The sequence below is a fragment of the Hemiscyllium ocellatum genome, chromosome 32 (assembly GCF_020745735.1).
Source record: "Hemiscyllium ocellatum isolate sHemOce1 chromosome 32, sHemOce1.pat.X.cur, whole genome shotgun sequence".
In the NCBI taxonomy this organism is placed as follows: domain Eukaryota; kingdom Metazoa; phylum Chordata; class Chondrichthyes; order Orectolobiformes; family Hemiscylliidae; genus Hemiscyllium; species Hemiscyllium ocellatum.
The window spans coordinates 16,500,727-16,519,130 of record NC_083432.1 but is presented as its reverse complement, the minus strand read 5'-3'; the positions used below and the strand labels follow the sequence as shown (position 1 = coordinate 16,519,130).

Below are 18,404 nucleotides of genomic sequence, written 5' to 3'. Positions count from 1 at the left end.
TATGATGTATCAAGTATAATAACATGACGTTGCTGTTCTGTCCTATCCTTGTGTCAACCTTCCTGGCCTGTTCTCAACAGGACTCTCCGGTTTCAAACTGAAAGCTGTGCCATGCAAAGAATTCTCAATGATCTTCTTTTCTCATCTGTTAGGTTTGGATATTGATGGCTTGTACAGAGTCAGTGGGAATCTGGCGATCATACAGAAGCTGCGTTACAAAGTCAATCATGGTGAGACTTCATCGCTTAGCAAAGATGTGACAATAAAACTAATTCAATTCAAGCTTGCTAAAACTACATTGCTGACTTGTATTTAGCACAGTAAAAGCTCCTAAAGTGTTCACAGAAGCTTAATCAGGTAGAATTTGACAGCACCCTACCATTAGGAGAGGCATCCAAAAACATGAACAATGATGCAGCTTCTATGGGTGCATCTAAAAGGAAGGAAAAAGGCAAAGAGAATTAGAAGGGAATTACAGAACTTGGGGGTTGAAATGACTTCAGACATGGTCACCAGCTATGGAGTTCAAGAAGGCCTTTGACAAGGTGCCGCACAAGAGGCTATTGAGTAAGATAAGGGCCCATGGTGTCAGAGGGAAGGTGTGAGCATGGATAGAAGCTTGGCTGTCTGGCAGAAAGCAGAGAGTGGGGATAAAAAGGTCCTCCTCAGGATGGCAGCTGGTGACAAGTGGGTGTTCCCCGAGGCTCAGTGTTGGGACCACAACTTTTAACTTTATACATTAATGATTTAGATGAAAGATCTGAGGGCATTCTGTACAGACAGTACAAAGATTGGTACATGAATAGGCAACATTTAGGAGGTGGGGAGGCAGCAGAAGGATTTGGATAGGTGAGGAGAGTGGGCAAAGAAGTGGCAGATTGAGTACAACATGGGAAAGTGTGAGGTCATGCACTTTGGTAGGAAGATTAAGGGCATGGACTATTTTCTAAACGAGGCGAAAATTCAGAAGTCTTGGGAGTTCTAGTCCAAGATTCTCTCAAGGTAAACTTGCAGGTTGAGTCGGTAGTTAGGAAGGCAAATACAATGTTGCCGTTCATCTTGAGAAGACTAGAATATAAAAGCAGGGATGTACTTCTGAGGCTCTGGTCAGATCACATTTGGAGCATGGTGCGCAGTGTTGGGCCCCATATCTCAGGAAGGATGTACTGGCCCTGGAACGTGTTCAGAGGATGTTCACGAGAATGGTCCCAGGAATGAAAAGCTTAACAACTCAGGAACATTTGAGGGTTTGTGCTCAATGGAATTTAGAATGATGAAGGGGAGCACCTAATTGAAACATCCAGAATACTGAATGGCCTGGACAGGTTAGATGGCTGGACAAACTAGGACCCAAGGGCACATCCTTAGAGTAAAGAGAAGACCTTTTAGAACAGAGATAAGGAGAAATTTCTTCAGCCAGAGAGTGGTGAATCTGTGGAATTCATTGCCAAAGAAGGCTGGAGAGGCCAGATCATTGAGTATATTTAAGACTCAGATAGATTCTTTAGGATCAAGAGTTATGGGGTGAAAGCAGGAAAATGGGGATGAGAAATGTATCAGCTATGATTGAATGGTGAAACAGACTCGATGGGCTGAATGGCCTAATTTCTGCTCCTCAGTCTTTTGGGATAGCACAAGAGGGCAGTGAGGGAGTGGTAAGGTCATATGATTTGTCCACATAAGTGAGAATTTTAAATTTGAAGCATTGAACAGAAGTCATTGTATTTCAGTGGCTCAGGAGTGATGGGGACATGGGGCTTGGTTCTAATTAAGACACAGACAGCAGAACTTTTTCACGTGAGAGTCAGATAGGAACTTAATGAATATTAAATGAAGTCTCCTCTCTTTTAATCATACTCTGAAATCTCTCTTTTGTGAAGTGCTTATTCTCCCCAACTCTTCTAATGGCACCACATGCCCCATCCATGCTAACTAGTGCCTGTCTATGCTCTCCGTCAACAATGTTTTGCTCTTACACCTACTAGAGTCACAGAGTGTGGTGCTGGCAAAGCACAGCTGGTCAGACAGCATCCAACAAGCAGGAGAATAAATGTTTCAGGCATAAGCTCTTCATCAAGAAGGGCTTATGCCCGAAACGTCAATTCTCCTGCTCCTTGGATGCTGCCTGACCAGCTGTGCTTTTCCAGCACCACACTCTTCAACTCTGATCTCCAGCATCTGGAGTCCTCACTTTTTCCCTCTTACACCTACTATGCCAACTCTTCCAGTATCCATCCCTGGACAGACTTTGGCAGCCTAGCTGTGATTAAATGAAATAAAGTTCTTAGTATTTACAACTTACATCATAGTATTTAAAAAGTCTAATTTGATAAGTGTGTTTCTAACTCTCTTCAAGTACTTAATCCAGTATTTAAAGAAATGTTTTTAAATTACTTCATAACTTGGAGAAGCAAACATTTTAACCTTAGCCCCATGTCACTGACAAGTTTATAACCTCTATGGGCTGCTAATCAAATTGTGACATTAAGACCTTCCCAATCCAATAATAATCAGTTGTGAATGCAGTCAAAAAGCACTAAACCTATATCAATAATTCTGCCTTATGTCTACAAATATCTATTGAAATCACATGGGCTGCTTTTTAAAAAAAAGTCAACAGATTGACTTTTTTATTTCGAACTTTAAAAAACAGTGTATTCAAATGACTTGACAGCAAGTCAGTTCCAAAGACCTTATTCATTTTTTTTATATACTCATTCAAGTCTATTCCTAACAATTCCAAAGAAGGGTATCCACCCTCTCAACAAGGGTAGCTTACTTCTCCAAAGAGCTCTGGCAGATTTATAACTTTCCCTCAAATGTCAAAAGACATGGTGGTATTGTGAAGAAGGTTACCTCAGAGTACAATGGGACCTTGATCCAATAAGCTGATGGACTGGGGAGTGGCAGATGGAGTTTAATCTCAATAAATGTGAAGTGCAGCATTTTGGTAGGGCAAATCAGGGCAGGACTTATACAGTTAATGGAAAGGACCTGGGGAATGTTGTCAAACAAAAAGACCTTGGAGTGCACATTCAAAGTTCTTTGAAAGTAAGTCACAGGCAGACAGGGTACTGAAAAAGGTGTTTGCTATGTTTGCCTTTACTGATCAGTGCATTTGGTACAGGAGTTGGGATGTAATCTTGCAACTATACAAGACATTTGTTAGGTCACTTTTGCAATACTGTGTTCAATTCTGTTCTCCCTGCTGCAGGAAAGATTTTGTTAAACTTGAAAGAGTTTATGGTGACTCCGTGGTTAACACTGCTGCCTCACAGCACCACAGACACAGGTTCGATTCAAGCGTCAGGTGACTGTCTGTGTGGAGTTTGCACATTCTCCCTGTGTCTGTGTGGGTTTCCTCCGGGTGCTCTAGTTTTCTCCCACAGTCCAAAGATGTGCAGGTTAGGTGAATTGGCCATGCTAAATTGCCCATAGTATAGGTTAGGTGCATTAGTCAGGGGAAACGTAGAGTAATAGGGTAGAGGAATGGATCTGGGTGGGTTACTCTTCAGAAGGTTGGTTTGGACTTGTTGGGCTAAATGGCCTGTTTCTGCACTGTCGGGCTTCTATGATTCTATGAGAAGATTTACAAGATTATTGCCAGGGTCAGAGGGTTTAAGCTGTAGAGAGAGGCTGAATAGGCTGGGGCTATTTTCCCTCAAGTGTCAGAGACTGGGGAGGTGACTTTATAGAGATTTATAAAATGAGGGGCATGGGTAGGGTGAATAGTCAAGATCTTTTCCTCAGGGTAGAGGAGTCCAAACCTAGAGGGCATAGGTTTAAGGTGAGAGGAGAAAGATTTAAAAAGGACCTAAGGAGCAACATTTCCATGCAGAGGGTAATGCATGTATGGAATGAGCTGCCACAGGAAGTAGTGGAGATCAGTACAATTATGACATTTAAAAGGCACTTGGTTGAGTATATGAATAGGAAGGGTTTGAAAGGATATGGGCCAAATGTTGGCAAATAAGACTAGATTAGTTTAGGATATCTGATCAAAGGCTCTGTTTTCATGTTGTACTCTATGACAAATCATTTTTCAAAAACATGGGTGACATAATTTGGTTGTGTTTGAAGGTAACTGCATGTTTAAAAGTGCCAATGATTCTGTGAAATACCTGAAATAGCCCACACCACAAAAATGATGGATGGAACAGAGTGGAACAGATTGATTCCAGGCACAAGCCCTTCCAACTTGATGAAAATTAGGCCGTTAGTGATGTGGACACTGAATCTGTTACCCTTATTTGGTGGGGCCTAAATGTGGTTCTGAAGTGACCAAGCAAGTCACTAAATCCTAGGGTTTAGCAATCAATGCACCACAAATGGACAATTTTTGCCTATACTGTAAATAATGTCCCAATTTTAGTGCAAATTTTTGTACATGGCAGTAACAAAATGGCTCTTATTGGGATGACAGTTTCTTCCCCAAAAGGCCAAACTTTGTATAAACTTTGGCAATGAGAATCAAAACCTACTTGACCAGTTTGGAGATCACAGCTCTTCTCATCGCACAGCCACACGTGACCCAGTCAAACAGTGCTGGAATGTATAACTGGGATTGGGACAATGTCATTTTCATTGGAAGATGTGACTCGACTATTGCATATTAAGGTCAAGCAACTTAAGGATTCCTCAGCAGGTAAACTCCAGTTATGTGGAGATGTGTAAGTCTTTGTCAGTGGTGGCCCTGTAGCTTAACTTGTTTATTTGTTATCTTTCTTTCACAGATGAAAGTGTGAACCTGGAGGAAGGCCCATGGGATGATGTCCATGTTATCACTGGGGCCCTGAAGCTCTTCTTCCGAGAACTGCCTGAGCCACTTTTCCCATTTAATTACTTTGAGAGTTTTATCAATGCAATGAGTAAGTAAAGGTCAAATATTCTTTGTGCAAAAGCTCCCTAATTTTAATGCCCCAATTGCTGCTTTTGCTAGCAGCTTTTTGATAAATTGAGAAGTGTAAATTGCCTGTGACCTCGCCCATGTCTTTGTTTTACTGTCACCTTGCATACATAAGAGGTTTTGGAATCAAACAGAGCCAACTAATGATCAGAACATTTAATTATTATGACAGTTTGCATTGCAGGGGAAAACCTGAGAAAACATTAACAAGATAAGAATATAATGTGCTACACAAGGTCTTAGTTAATGTACAGATATTGCATTCAAAATGGATGGTTTCTATGGAGATACTTGTGTTTCAGAGGGAATTGAGATTGGGTGGTAGAAAGTGGTCAGGTCAGTGGCAACTGGTTGTAAGTGATAACAAAGCACTTTATCTCATGAAAGCAATATAAAAGATTGCCGTCAAGCTTCCTTATTGCTGTGTTTCAAGAATAAAGAAAGACATAGTGGTAATGTTACTGCACTGGTAATCCAGAGACTCAGGCAAATGCTGTCAGGTAGTAGGTTTGAATCTCACTGCAGCTACTGGAATTTAAAGGCAATAAATAGATTTGGAATATAAAATTTATATTGTTGATGGCAATCGTGAAATTTGTACGATTGTTGTAAAAACCAACTTGGTTCAATAATATAGGAAGGAAATCTGCTGGGTAATGGCCTTGTCTGTTTGTGACTCTAGACCCATAATAATGTGATTGACACTGAACTGCTTCCTGAACAGGCCAAGCAACGAGTTCTGGTCTTGCCGGTGAAGCCCACACCCCAAGAATAAAGGAAAAAAATTAATTAATAATAAAGGCTAACATATCAGTTGCTTCCATTATTGGTTCCTCCACCAACATTTTCTGTTTTGGTAATTTGTGTGCAAGTGTACCCAAATCCTTTTGTACACCAACATTCACTAGTCTGTCGTCTATTTTTTTTAAAAAACTCTTTGTTTCCTATTTTCTCTGCTATAGTGGTAATTTACCTTTCATTATATTCTATATCCCAGCTGCCCACTTCTTCATTTAACCTGACTACATTGTTCATTTTCCCACCCAGTTTTGAATCAGTGACAAACTGGGAGAATTTCAGTTCCCTCATTTGTAGCCAGCATGTAAACAGTACATTTTCAGGATCTGTAACTAGGCAGGTTAATTGATTTAGTTTCTTAATAACTGGAATTGGCAGCTCTTTTGAATACAGTTTATAGTTTAATGCAGTGTTTCACTTTTTTTAAAAATCAAGCCAAAAAGACGACTGGTGAACCAAGGAAATCTTATCTCCTCTGGGAATCTCTTTGATTTTCTTCATGTTTATAATTAAGCAAACAGTCAGAAGTGTACTGCCTTGTAGTGAGAAACTGAAAGCTGTGGAAATCTATATCCAGCAGGATAGGTATCCTGTGTGTTGCTGCTTTTGATCATAATAGCCAAAATTGATAATGTTCCTACAAAGCACCCTTGTAGAGTCATGACCTTTCACAGGTCCTAACACCCCTGTGTGTAAAATAAGTGAGTTATATTTATTCCTTGAGTTCTTCTGGTGACCACTATTGACAAGTTGGATTGAAGGTGAAGCAGCAGCAAATGAATTTATACTCTTTTTTTTCTTTTTGCATAAGTTTAGTTTATGTTAAACTGCCAATTGAGCTGGATGGTATTATGGTGCACTTCGCTGGACCTTTATCAGACTGATACTTGCAGGACCTGCAAGTTTGTTACCAACTTCAAATGGTCATGGTGCGAGAAAACACAACTGTGGCAAAACTGGGGAAAAATGTTTTCTTCCCCCAAACACTGCACTAAAAGTTAAAATGATACCTTCTTTTTCCCCACAGAATTAGGAGGTCCTGGACAGCGTTTGACATACATCAAAGATTTAATCCATTCACTCCCTGTGTCCAACCATGATACCATGCAAGTTCTCTTCAAACATTTGTGCAAGTGAGTACCTGTTTTTGCTCTGGATGAATTACATAGTACAAAACCCCAAAAAGCAGGCCAGAGATTAGGAACACTGCAGCAAATAACTCACCTCCCAACTTCCCAAAGCCTGTCCACCGTCTACAAGTCACAAATCATTCCCACATACCAGGATGAGTACAGCTCCAAAAACACTCAATCTTGATGCCATCTAGGACAAAGCAGATCAGTTGATAGCCAGAGTTTAAAACATTTAAAAGACATTTGGAGAAGTACATACAGTCAGAGATGTACAGCATGGAAACAAACCTCTTAATCCGACTCGTCCATGCCAACCAGATATCCCAACCCAATCTAGTCCCACCTGCCCTATGTAGGGATATGAGCCAAGTGGAGGGAGGTGGGACTAGTTCAGTTTGGGCTTATGGTCAGCATGAACTGATTGGACCAAAGGGTCTGCTTCCATGCTGAATGATTCTAAGTGAACGCAAGTGCGGCACAGTGGTTAACACTGCTGCCTCACACCACAGACCCAGGTTCGATTCCAGCATCAGGTGACTGTCTGTGTGGAGTTTGCACAATTGCTGTCTTTTTGTGGGTTTCCTCGGGTGCTCTGGTTTCCTCTCTCAATCCAAAGATGTGCAGATTAGGTGAACTGGACATGCTAAATTACCCATATTGTTCAGGTAAGGAGCATTAGTCAGGGATAAATATAGGACAGTAGGGTTGGGGAAAGGGTCTGGGTGGGTTACTCTTTGGAGGGTTGGTTTGGACTTGTTGGGCTGAAGGGCCTGTTTCTACACTGTAGGGATTCTATGAAAGATGTTTAAGGAGTAAAGTTGTGAAACACTTAAACATGGTATTTCTACTTTATCATAGAAACTGTGTTTTTTATTTCAAATAGTTATTTTTAATTGGCCACAAACATTTTTGTGTCATCTGAAGTTGGGCACTATATAACAAGGTGTGATTAATTTTCAGTACAACATTCATTAGCAAGAGTTAGGTGGCCCTTGTTTGATTTACCATATAGTCCACCAGTTTTAACCTGTGCTGTAATTAACATTGAGTGCTTCCACCAGAGTATTCAATTAGAAATGCTTATATTTGATTATGCTGCACATGATATTGGCAAGTCAATACTGGATTTATTTAAAGTGGATGTTTATGGGGAAATTAGTCATCAAGGATTGTTTGTTCAAATTGAGATAAAGGGTCAAAGTTCATCAATATTGAGGGGATTAGGAGGGAAACTTAGAAAAATGAAAAACAGAGGTCTAATTATATCAGAAGAGGAATTTAAAACTCTAGGCCATATGAAAGAGACTGCTAAGGAATTCCAGCTTTTTATGGTGCTTGTAAGGGAATGCATTAATAGAGCAGATGGTTCAAAACACTCTGATACAGGATGAAGGATACACTGTGTAAGTGATAGCAGTACTTAGTGTGCAGAGATCATCAATAAGTTATAATAAATGAGGGAAATACAAAGATTTAGACCTGAAATGGTGCAGGTTTGATCTTCAATCCAGGCAGAGTTATCAGATCTATGTTATGGTCATTATAATATGGCACGATTTGCCTGATTTTGCCAAGCCTTATGAATAGGAAAGCAACTGAGGTCCTTGGCTTATTTGGTTAGTGGTTAATGGTTTTGTGTGAATATAGTTTAGCTCAGCCATGGTGCCTCAGAGGCAAACAGCTGCCTGGCCAAACTTGCACAAGAATAACGGTTTCAGTTAGCTATTATATGGTGGCACAAAAACAGAAGTTGCTGGAAAAGCTTAGCAGGTCTGGCAGCACCTGTGAAGAGAAATCAAAGTTAATGTTTTGGATCTGGAAGGGTCATTGGACCAGAAATGTTAACTCTGATTTCTCTTCACAGATGCTGCTAGACCTGCTGAGCTTTTCCAGCAACTTCTGTTTTGGTTTCTGATTTACAGCATCTGCAGATCTATGGTTTTTATTATATCACAGTCCTTGGCCAGTTTTCATATTGCTTTATGAGTTTAATCAATAAGAGAATCTTCATTTAAAAATTGAGGAAATAATTCATATCACAACCAATCTCCAAGCAAGGTCATCCATTGATGAACGAATTCCCAGGAATCAGATAGAATTTGAAAAACTCCAATCTGTGAGGAGTTAGTTAATGTTTACAGTTATGAAAGATTTGATGTGGTAGGCATTGAGGAAATGTTTTTGACTTGTTGGGGTCACCAAAACCAAGGGCTATAAAAAATGCCTGATTAAACCTAATAGGAAATTCAACAGAAACATCTTGACCTGGAGGTTGGTTAGATTGTGGAACTGAATACTGCAGGTAGTTGAGATGACAAGTATTGGTGAGTTAGAGTGGAAGCTCACTAAGTACGAGCTAAACAGGAGTAAAAGGGGTCATGCTGATATCATTCTACTTGAGCTAATACTAGGTATAAAATACTGGATAAAGGCAGCTGGGCTTTTAAAGGCCTGTTTGTGTACTATGTAAATTTAGCCCAGTATCACATTGATCCAGGGTTAAAGAGGCAAAAATCTGTTATTATTCCTGCTCCAAATTAATCAATGGGAACTACTGATATGGACTTGGCCATGCATTGAGGGCTGGATGGGGTTGAAATGTTTGTACTTAAATCTTTTTGAGAGATGAGCTATGTTGCCTGCTATCCAATATTTTTGTCCCTTTTCTAATATGGGCATTGACTCAAAGCGAATGCAAGAACAATTTTAATGGTATGTTTTAGGATTGAATAATGGTGATATAAAATAGCATGTGGCTTTCCAAATTATAATAATCTCCTTCACTCTCTTCTAGTGTGATAGACTACCGCAACCAGAATCGGATGAGTTCCCAGAGTATGGCGATTGTGTTTGGCCCCACCCTCCTGAGACCAGAGACAGAGACAGGAAACATCGCAGTCCACATGGTCTACCAGAACCAGATTGTAGAGTTCATTCTTAATCAATACCGAAACCTTTTTAATGAAAGCCAGGAATTGACCGTTTTTAGATGAGCAACAGAATGGGGCAGTGTAGCCTAACAGAGGACTGGTGTGTGTATGTATGTTTGCGTGTGAGTGCATTCCTAGAGTAATAAGGAGCTAGATGTGTCTGCATGCATTTGACCTAGCAGACATAGCCTTATGCAAAAAGAAGAAAGGCTGTTTCTCAGGACCTGGTCTGACTCAACTTCATGTTTATAGATGGAGAAGCATTATTCCAAATGGGTCATATTCTGGGTGGACAGTGTCTTGAGCCCTGAGGCACAGTACAAATGAGCCTTCCCATCTGATCGACAACTTTGCTTTGCTGTTGTGCCTGTGGTTTTTGTTTTCGATATTCCGAGATCCTTATGCCTGCATCCAGCCGAGGTGCTGTGCTTATTTCAACTCGCGCCTGGAAATGATTTTTGGAGAAAGTCTTTCTAGTTGCTGCTTTCACTGTGTGGTTCATGTAGTCCTTGGGATTCTGCCCAGCAGGATTATTTCATGAATCAGCACACAGCACTTTAAAGTGTGCTTCTCTCTCTCTCTCTCTCTCTATCTATCTTTCTATCTATCTTTCTATCTATCTATCTATCTATCTATCTATCTATCTATCTATCTATCTATTCTGAGGCATTTTTACATGTGATGTGAAATCAGTAATAAGATCTGGATCTAGCTTCCCAAGGTATTGGATGTTCATGTTTATATATTGCTATTTATTGATATTGTGTATAATGATTGATTGTGCAGTTTATGAAAGCACATTGAATTGGGAAAATTGTAACACTGGAGATTATATCACACATGAGTAACTGAAACCTGTGGGAGAAAGTCATATTGGAAATGATTTACCCGGGCTGTTAAGTCAGATAGTCAAGCAAGCTAGGGTTATAGTGCTGGAGTTGAACTGAATACACTGTGTTCTTACAGCAATGTAATAGTGTAGTTTCCTCTAACACTTCAAAGAAACTGTTTTACTCAAAAAGGACATTCTGACTATGGATAGTACAATTGTGGTAGGTAGTATGAGGTGGAGTTTAGAGGAGTTAGAATGTGCACTTTAGTGAATTGTGAAGAGTCATTCCATTGTGTAGTTTATTTACTGTACAACTCCTGATGTTCTCAGATTACTTCATCATCAAGGTATTTATTTTTTCCCCACCTTGAAAACCTAGATAAAAGGCCCATTGTGCAGGATACCAATTAAGTTCGAGAAGAGTGGGAGGTCGAATGAGGTAAATGAAGTAGTGGTAAGGCAGAATCAGGTTTGTGGTTTAATATAATACATTACAGGAAAGGGAAGAGTGAGGAAGTATGGAATTGATGCTTTCCAAGAAAAGAATTGGAAAAAAATGAGTTTGAAGTAGCAGTCCCATCTTTCTAGATTCCATTTCTTTTTCACCATTTAAAATAATACCAATGTGAAAGGAAATTTTACTCTCCAAAATAATTGGAGTTGATTTTCTGACTTTGCAATTCCAATGAGGAACCCCTCACTAACCATGAAATTGTGGAGACTTTGTCTCTGATGTTCCAAGCATTAAAGGTAGAACAAACTTGGAATGTTGCAAATGTCTGAAGCTGGATCTAGTTAGAGATTTGGCCAGAAGGGATCAGCATTGCTATGGAACTCAGTATTGAGGTGCACACAACATCTGGAAGCTTGCTTATACTGAAAGCAATTATTGACAATCTTAGGAAAGGCACAAAAAAGAAGCTGAACAATGCAAATGAACTTAAGGAAGCAATAGGGAGAAGGATGCAAATCGACTTGAAGCAGATGATTCCCCTTGTGAGGAAATCTAGAATGAGAGGTCATGGTTTTAGGATAAGGAGTAGCAGATTCAGTACACAGATGTGGAAGAATGGCTTCTAAATTGTTGTGAATTTGTGGAATTCCCCACCCCAGTGCACAGTGGATGCTGGGACACTGGATAAATTTGAGGAGGAGGTAGATAGAACTTTAATTAGTAACAATTAAAGAATTATGGGAAGCATGCAGGAGAGTGAAGTTGAGGTTGAGATAAGATCATATCAAATGGTGGAGCAGGCTCAGGTGGCAACATTGCCAATTCCTGCTCCTAGTTCTTATGTATGTTTGTAAGAATTATTGAAATACAGAGCAAGCTGGAATGGTGGATGACTTTTTGAGAGTTCTGAGACAGTAATATGGGATAGTTGTGCCCAGTGGCAGGAGGATTAGTAGCCAGATAATGCACATTTCAGATAATCAGCAAAAGATTCAGAGGGGAGATGACATGCAACTTTTTTTTTATTTCAATAGGTTGTGATCTGGAGAAAGCGGGTGAACCAGATTCAGTAATGATTTTAAATGGACAAATGGAGATATACTCAAATATCTGTGGAATGAACAGCTTAGTGGATTGCTCTGTCAAAAAGCCAGAATAGGCCCAGTGGGGCTGAATGGCCTTTTTGTTGTGTTGCAAGATTCAGCAATTCGCTGCAGAGTTTGACTTAAGCTCAATGTTGCTACTAGAAATAAGGGGATGGAAAACATTGTGGGCAAATGGACCATGTGTGGTATAACCTACAGGAAATGTTGCAGTGCAGCAACAGCAATGTGACATCACAACCATGTGATCCAGTCAGACATGTCAGAGTTTATAAATATTAGTTGCCCTAGCAGTCTTAATTCAGATTCAGTGGCATGTCAGTTTCACTCCAGATTTATAAAAAAAGTCTGTGTTTAAGAATCTGTTTAATTGAAGTACTCCATTGCAACCCAAAATATTAAAATCCTCTGGGACAGTGGGTGAGCTCATCATGTGACCTTCCATTGAATCCGTGAGACCAAACAGGTCACATAATGGGAGAGAGCATCATTGATTTCTCCTTCATGGAGAAGAGGTGCCAGGCCTCAGGCATCAGTGTCCCCACAGCAGGTGGGAATAAACTGGAGAAGTATAGAGATATATGTGGTGTCAGAGAGGTGATATGAAACATTTTACCTAGCCTGTGAAAGCACTGCATGATGAGGCCCAAATTCCCAAACTGTAATATTAGAAATTGATATTCAGTATAGCCACTGTCTCTAAGAGCACTGAAAATTCCTCAACATATTTTATTATCAATATTGACAGGACTCAACTATGTCAGTATTTCTTAGTCTACAATGTTCATTTGGTGAACTACCAGTCCCATTCAGAATTTCTGGAAGAAATGCAAACTATTTGTGAGGTTCTCACTGGGGAGATGAAAGCCAAAACTGATAGCAGAGATTGGCAGACTTTGGGGATCTACCTTCCAATATCCTCCACTAACACCATCCCCTTCTGGTATATACAACTGAGCAGCAATGTCCGAGTCCATGAAGACAGTTGTAGTCACTCTCGGGCAGTATCCAGAGAACGCTCCTAAGAAAAGGGTAAGGAGAGACTTTGAAATTGATTACAGTGTTAAGTGGTGATTCATTTACTGGCACTGTAATCTTCATAAGCCTGCTTTATGATCTGGGAGTATCCCTTTGCAAACTTCCGACTTCCAATATAATCTCATGACTCACCATATACATAAGAACCTCTGAGGCATTTTGTGATGGTAGATGTTATGGAAATGTACTCTAACACAAAAATACATACTTTGGGAAGGAGCCAGAAATTTGCATGACACCACCCTGAATTAAAATTCACATTAATTGATTGAAAGTATACTCTCTGGTGGACAAAGGGTGTAAGTTATTGATTTGGACGTCTACATGACAGGGTGGAAAATTACAAAAATTATATTTACTCAGAGGTTTGTCAGATAACCTCTTAGCAGATTGCCTTTCTCTTTTCCACAACTCCTCGTTTCAGTTAACTGGCAATCTTCAATCCCATATTGTTCCTATACAATGTGAAGTTCAGTCTTAATGAGTTTTGAGAAGATTTGTAGCTCAAGTTGAGGTTCTGGATGTAAGTTTGCTTGCTAAGCTGGAAGGTTCGTTTTCAGACATTTCGTCACCATACTAGGTAACATCATCATTGAGCCTCCGGTGAAGCACTGGTGGTGTGGATCGCTTCTTATTGATGTGTTTAGGTATCCTTGGGTTGGTGATGTCACTTCCTGTTCTTTTTCTCAGGGGGTGGTAAATGAGATCCATTTAAACAGAATGGTTCCTCTGACTGCATCAAGGTATAGTGTTTATTTTACTTAGTGTGAATGCCACACGTTGAGACTTTCTGTCTATAAGGGATGGTTTGGCATCTACTGCCCTAGTAGGAAAAAAAGTGAGAACTTCACACTGACTCTAAAATATAATACCCCTTTTCATCCTGAATCAATTCTGTTCTACTCATGTTACCACTTCCAGGTGAACATGCCTTAAACAGCAGTTGACTGATGAAATGCTCTTCCTTCATTGAATAAATGATAACTATTGAATCATTTGGAGAGCAGTGAGCTTGCTGAGAAAATCATGAGGGGCATGGATAGGGTAAATAGGCAAAGTCTTTTCCCTGGGGTCAGGGAGTCCAGAACTAGAGGGCATAGGTTTAGGGTGAGGGGGAAAGATATAAAAGAGACCTAAGGGGCAACCTTTTCACACAGACGGTGATACGTATATGGAATGAGATGCCAGAGAAAGTGGTGAAGGCAGGTACAATTGCATCATTTAGGAGGCATTTGGATGGGTTAATGAATAGGAAGGGTTTGGAGGGATATGGGCCAGGTGCTGGCAGGTGGGACGAGATTGTGTTGGGATATCTGGTCAGCATGGATGGATTGGACCAGAGGGTCTGTTTCCGTGCTGTACATCTCTATGACTCTATGTTGAATTTTTAAAAGTAAAATTGCCACACCCTGCCTAAGATTACCCCAGTTAAAATGGAAGTGTTCCTACCAGTGTAAAATAAAACCCATCAGAAAGTTCATGCATTAAAGTGGATTTGCCTTAGTCCCAGATTATACAGTTATTATACAACTGTGACTTTTCTACAATATTTGTATGCACATTATTTAATACATTGATTGGAAAGTAGTTTCTTGTGCTTCTCATTTTAGTGGAATTGTTAAACTTGCAATGCACAGTCTCTGAAAATAAGCATCTGGGTTAGGAAGGAATCATGTTGAAGCTGTTTTTCAGGCAAAAGGGTTACCAAGCAACAGCACTTAATGTGGCGAAGGTAGTAGCTGTGCATGTTCTTGTGATGAATGCCCTCTTCCAAATTCCATAACATTTAAAGAACTGTTTTTATTAATCTGCAGATTGCTTCTACTTCATAACTACTGATTGTGTTTATGATATGTAACCTCTCTAACTTTTTAGAACGTAACATTCTGAGAAATTGTAAATAAAGATTCTAGAGTTATATATATTATTTAAAATCACTGTAAATGAAATCAAATTAAGGTTCCAGGCTTGTTTATTTTATTTTGAGAAAAGAGTTTGATTCTTACACTGACACTAGCCTCAAATACAACAAAGTTGGCAGCTCTTAAAGAAGTGAAAGTGTTAACCCTTTTCACCTTTACCTATAGTGTCGGACACTTGGCAAAAATTTAAAGTTTGAAATCCTGATGACTTTAAAGTACCTAATGTAATGAATATTCAGTGTTAGAAAATGAAAGAGTGTAATGGACTCCCTGACCGACCATTGTGGAGAGATGGATTTCTAAACTGGACCAATAGCGTCTAATTCAATCCCTGGCCTCTTGCAGTGTTCTAGGACATTGCAATTGGACACACTGCCTCTAAATTTGGGACAAGGGAGGCAGATCGCTATCCATTGATCCCTGCTGAGAAAGTGTGCACATGACATCAGGGTGAGGATATCAATAGGGCAAAGCTTCAAAAGCATCTACCACAGCTGAATAGTTGGTTCCTTGGGGTGACGGATCCATACCACTGGAGAAGAAGGATGGAAGGTATGCACCATACCTGATGGGGTGCTCTAATGTTGTATTTGCATGGCTGCTTTTATGTTCTAGACAATGGTGGGTGTGTATGTGTGCCCGCTATGCCTGAATACATTGCCCTGGCCCATTGTCTGCTTCATTCTGAACCGATTATTTTGGCTGTTTCTGTCCCTGGTTGGTTTTCAATTGCCTGCGAGTGAAAGGCAAGGTGAGGATGCAGGTGATGGGGTCTGTTTCAGCTGGAATAAGACAAACCATGCTGTTGGTGTTATTCTAACCCACATGCTAGTCAACTGAACAAACTATCTCCATCCATTTAGCACTGATATTGGAAAAGACAGATCACTCAGCAAGTTTGATTAGTTATTATTAGGTAAAGGAATATGGGCATCACTGACTCGGCCAACTTTTATTGCCTCGAGGGTACTTAGAAGTCAACCTCATTGATGTGGGTCTGGAGTCACATGTTGGCCAGATACCTCCCTACATATGGTGTAATTGGACAGGGTTCTATGCAATTGGATATCTAGCCTCATTCTGTCCAACCTCCGTATTCTCTAACTTTGAGCTGAATTTTCATTCTCTACTGCAGTTGAAAGCCATCTCCTTTCACCTCTGCAATTGTCCACTCCCTCAGCTTCTACAAAGCCCATCACTCCATCCTCAGCTAATGGCCTCATTTCCCAAGTGATCACCTTGCTTGACCTTCAAAGGCTGTAGCTCTGAACCTTCCCTTCACAAAATGTTACTGACCCATCTGTTTTTCTTTTTTTCCACTTGCTCAGCTCTGCTGGCTCCCCAAAGGATTGACCTCAAGACACATTTCAAAGAGAAGCCAGCTATTGCCTGCAAAGGAACAATGTGCATGGTCATTGGGGAATGGCACTAGGTGAATTGGCATGGTGGGCTGAATGGCTTCCTTCTGCTCTCCAGCAATTCTGTGGATTTCTCCTTGAGTTCAGATCCCTTCCATCCCAATTGAGCCTCACTCAACTGATTAGTGTGAACTTCCTACAGTCAAACTCCCATAGGAAACTTGCCTATATGCTCTAGTTGTCACTGACAGACTAGATTCCTCAGTAATTGCAACATAATCCTCAGGAATGTTATTTCTAAAGCCAGTACATCTTTTTATCATTTTTGCAGCCACCTCAGGCTCCTTTTAAAAAGCTTAATATTCTCTTCCCTCCACAAAGTCCACTTCTATACAAAGTTAAAAATGTCTCAACACCAGGTTATAATTCAACAGGTTTTATTAGAAGCATACTGGCTTTCGGAGCGCCGCTCCTTCATCAGGCGGTTGTGCAGCGCTCTGAAACCTAGTGCTTTCGATTAAACCTTTTGGACTATAACCTGGTATTGTGTGATTTGTAACTTTGTACACCCCAGTCCAACACTGGCATCTCTGAATCATTTGTATACAGCTGATGCCTAATAAAACTTGTCATCTCTTTCCATGCTAAGCTTGCTATCTACCTCTCTACAATTAGGTGTCCCCTTGCGCTCTTAATTTGTATATGTCTTGCCCCATATGTAAAGTGCACTTGAGACGTTTCTCAATATAAATACAAGTTCTTGTATATAATTCTATATAAATAAGATTCCGTTCAGGAGTTGCAGTTGTATCTCACCTTTTTCTACTTAGCCAGTTGCCTGTATGGTATTTTGCTGTTGTTACATAAATGGTTATTAAATGAATTATGAAATTATTGGAGCTTTATTGCACACTGAACAAAAATGTGTACATTAACCTTTTTCTGTAATAAAGAAATTAAAATGTCAGCCTATTTGGAATTTGTTTAAACTTAATTAATTGCTTTTGTCCTGACAAAAAGGATTGGGGAGAAATGAGATTCCATTCAAAAAGGAGTTCCTTATGCAACTTCAAAATATCCCCAAACATTGAATTTATTTTGAGATCAGTCACTGTTGATGCAACTGCATTGGGCGGTCCACATTTTTTTTGCATGTCTCACATGTGACTCCCAATGCACATTTGCTGCTCCAAGCTTTGTACAGCAACTGCAAATGAGGGCAAAGGAAACACTTCATGGATGTCCTCAACCTGCAGAATGCAACATTTCCCCCCAAACCTGCCCAAGCTGGAGAAGAGCTATCCGCCAAGGTGCCAATGGGTTTGAACATTGGTACGATGTGCAAGCACTCGCCCGTCTCATCAGACACCACCTACCCTGTCCGTGATAGTCTGGATCCAGCATTAGACTATTTTATTCCCTCAGGACCCACAAAGCTGGAATGGAAGAAGGTTATCCTCAGTCCACACAAGACTGCTGAATAAGAAATTATCAATGTCTAATGGCAGGAATGCAACATTTATGAACAGCAGGATCCCACAAACAGCAATGAGATCGTAAAATGCTAAACTGTTTTAGCAATGTTGGTTTAGGGATAAGTGTTGGCCAGTACACCAGGGAAAATTCCCCTGCTTTTCATTGAATTAGTACTATGAGAGCTTTTGTCCATTTCAGTAGGTGAAGAAGGACCTTTGTTTAACATCTCATGTGAAAGACAGCATCTCTGGCAGAGCTACACCCCCTCAGTCTTGCACTGGAGTGTTAGCCTGAATTGTGTGTTCATGTCTCGAGTGGAAATTGAACTAACAATCTTCTGCCTTAGCTGTGACTTGGCTCTGTTGCTCTCTCTGGCAAGGGAAATGGTTACCTTATCCAAGTGTGAGCTTCTTCGTGTAAAAGTGTAAACCCCACTGAATGTTGGCCTACTCTA

The 18,404-nt window shown here is 40.2% G+C and overlaps 1 protein-coding gene across 5 annotated transcripts in view; it reads left to right on the top strand.

Annotated features, from left to right (window-relative positions):
• The window catches only part of arhgap27l (Rho GTPase activating protein 27, like), a 233,246-nt gene extending 215,859 nt beyond the window's left edge, over nucleotides 1-17,387 (top strand). For all 5 annotated transcript variants that reach the window (XM_060849018.1, XM_060849015.1, XM_060849016.1 and 2 more), the window contains 4 exons: nucleotides 153-230; nucleotides 4,734-4,868; nucleotides 6,732-6,837; nucleotides 9,632-17,387. In XM_060849018.1, coding sequence (XP_060705001.1) covers nucleotides 153-230; nucleotides 4,734-4,868; nucleotides 6,732-6,837; nucleotides 9,632-9,830 — 518 coding nt within the window. In that variant the 3' untranslated portion in view covers nucleotides 9,831-17,387. The remainder of the gene's footprint in view (nucleotides 1-152; nucleotides 231-4,733; nucleotides 4,869-6,731; nucleotides 6,838-9,631) is intronic.
• The last annotated feature ends 1,017 nt before the right edge of the window (nucleotides 17,388-18,404 follow it).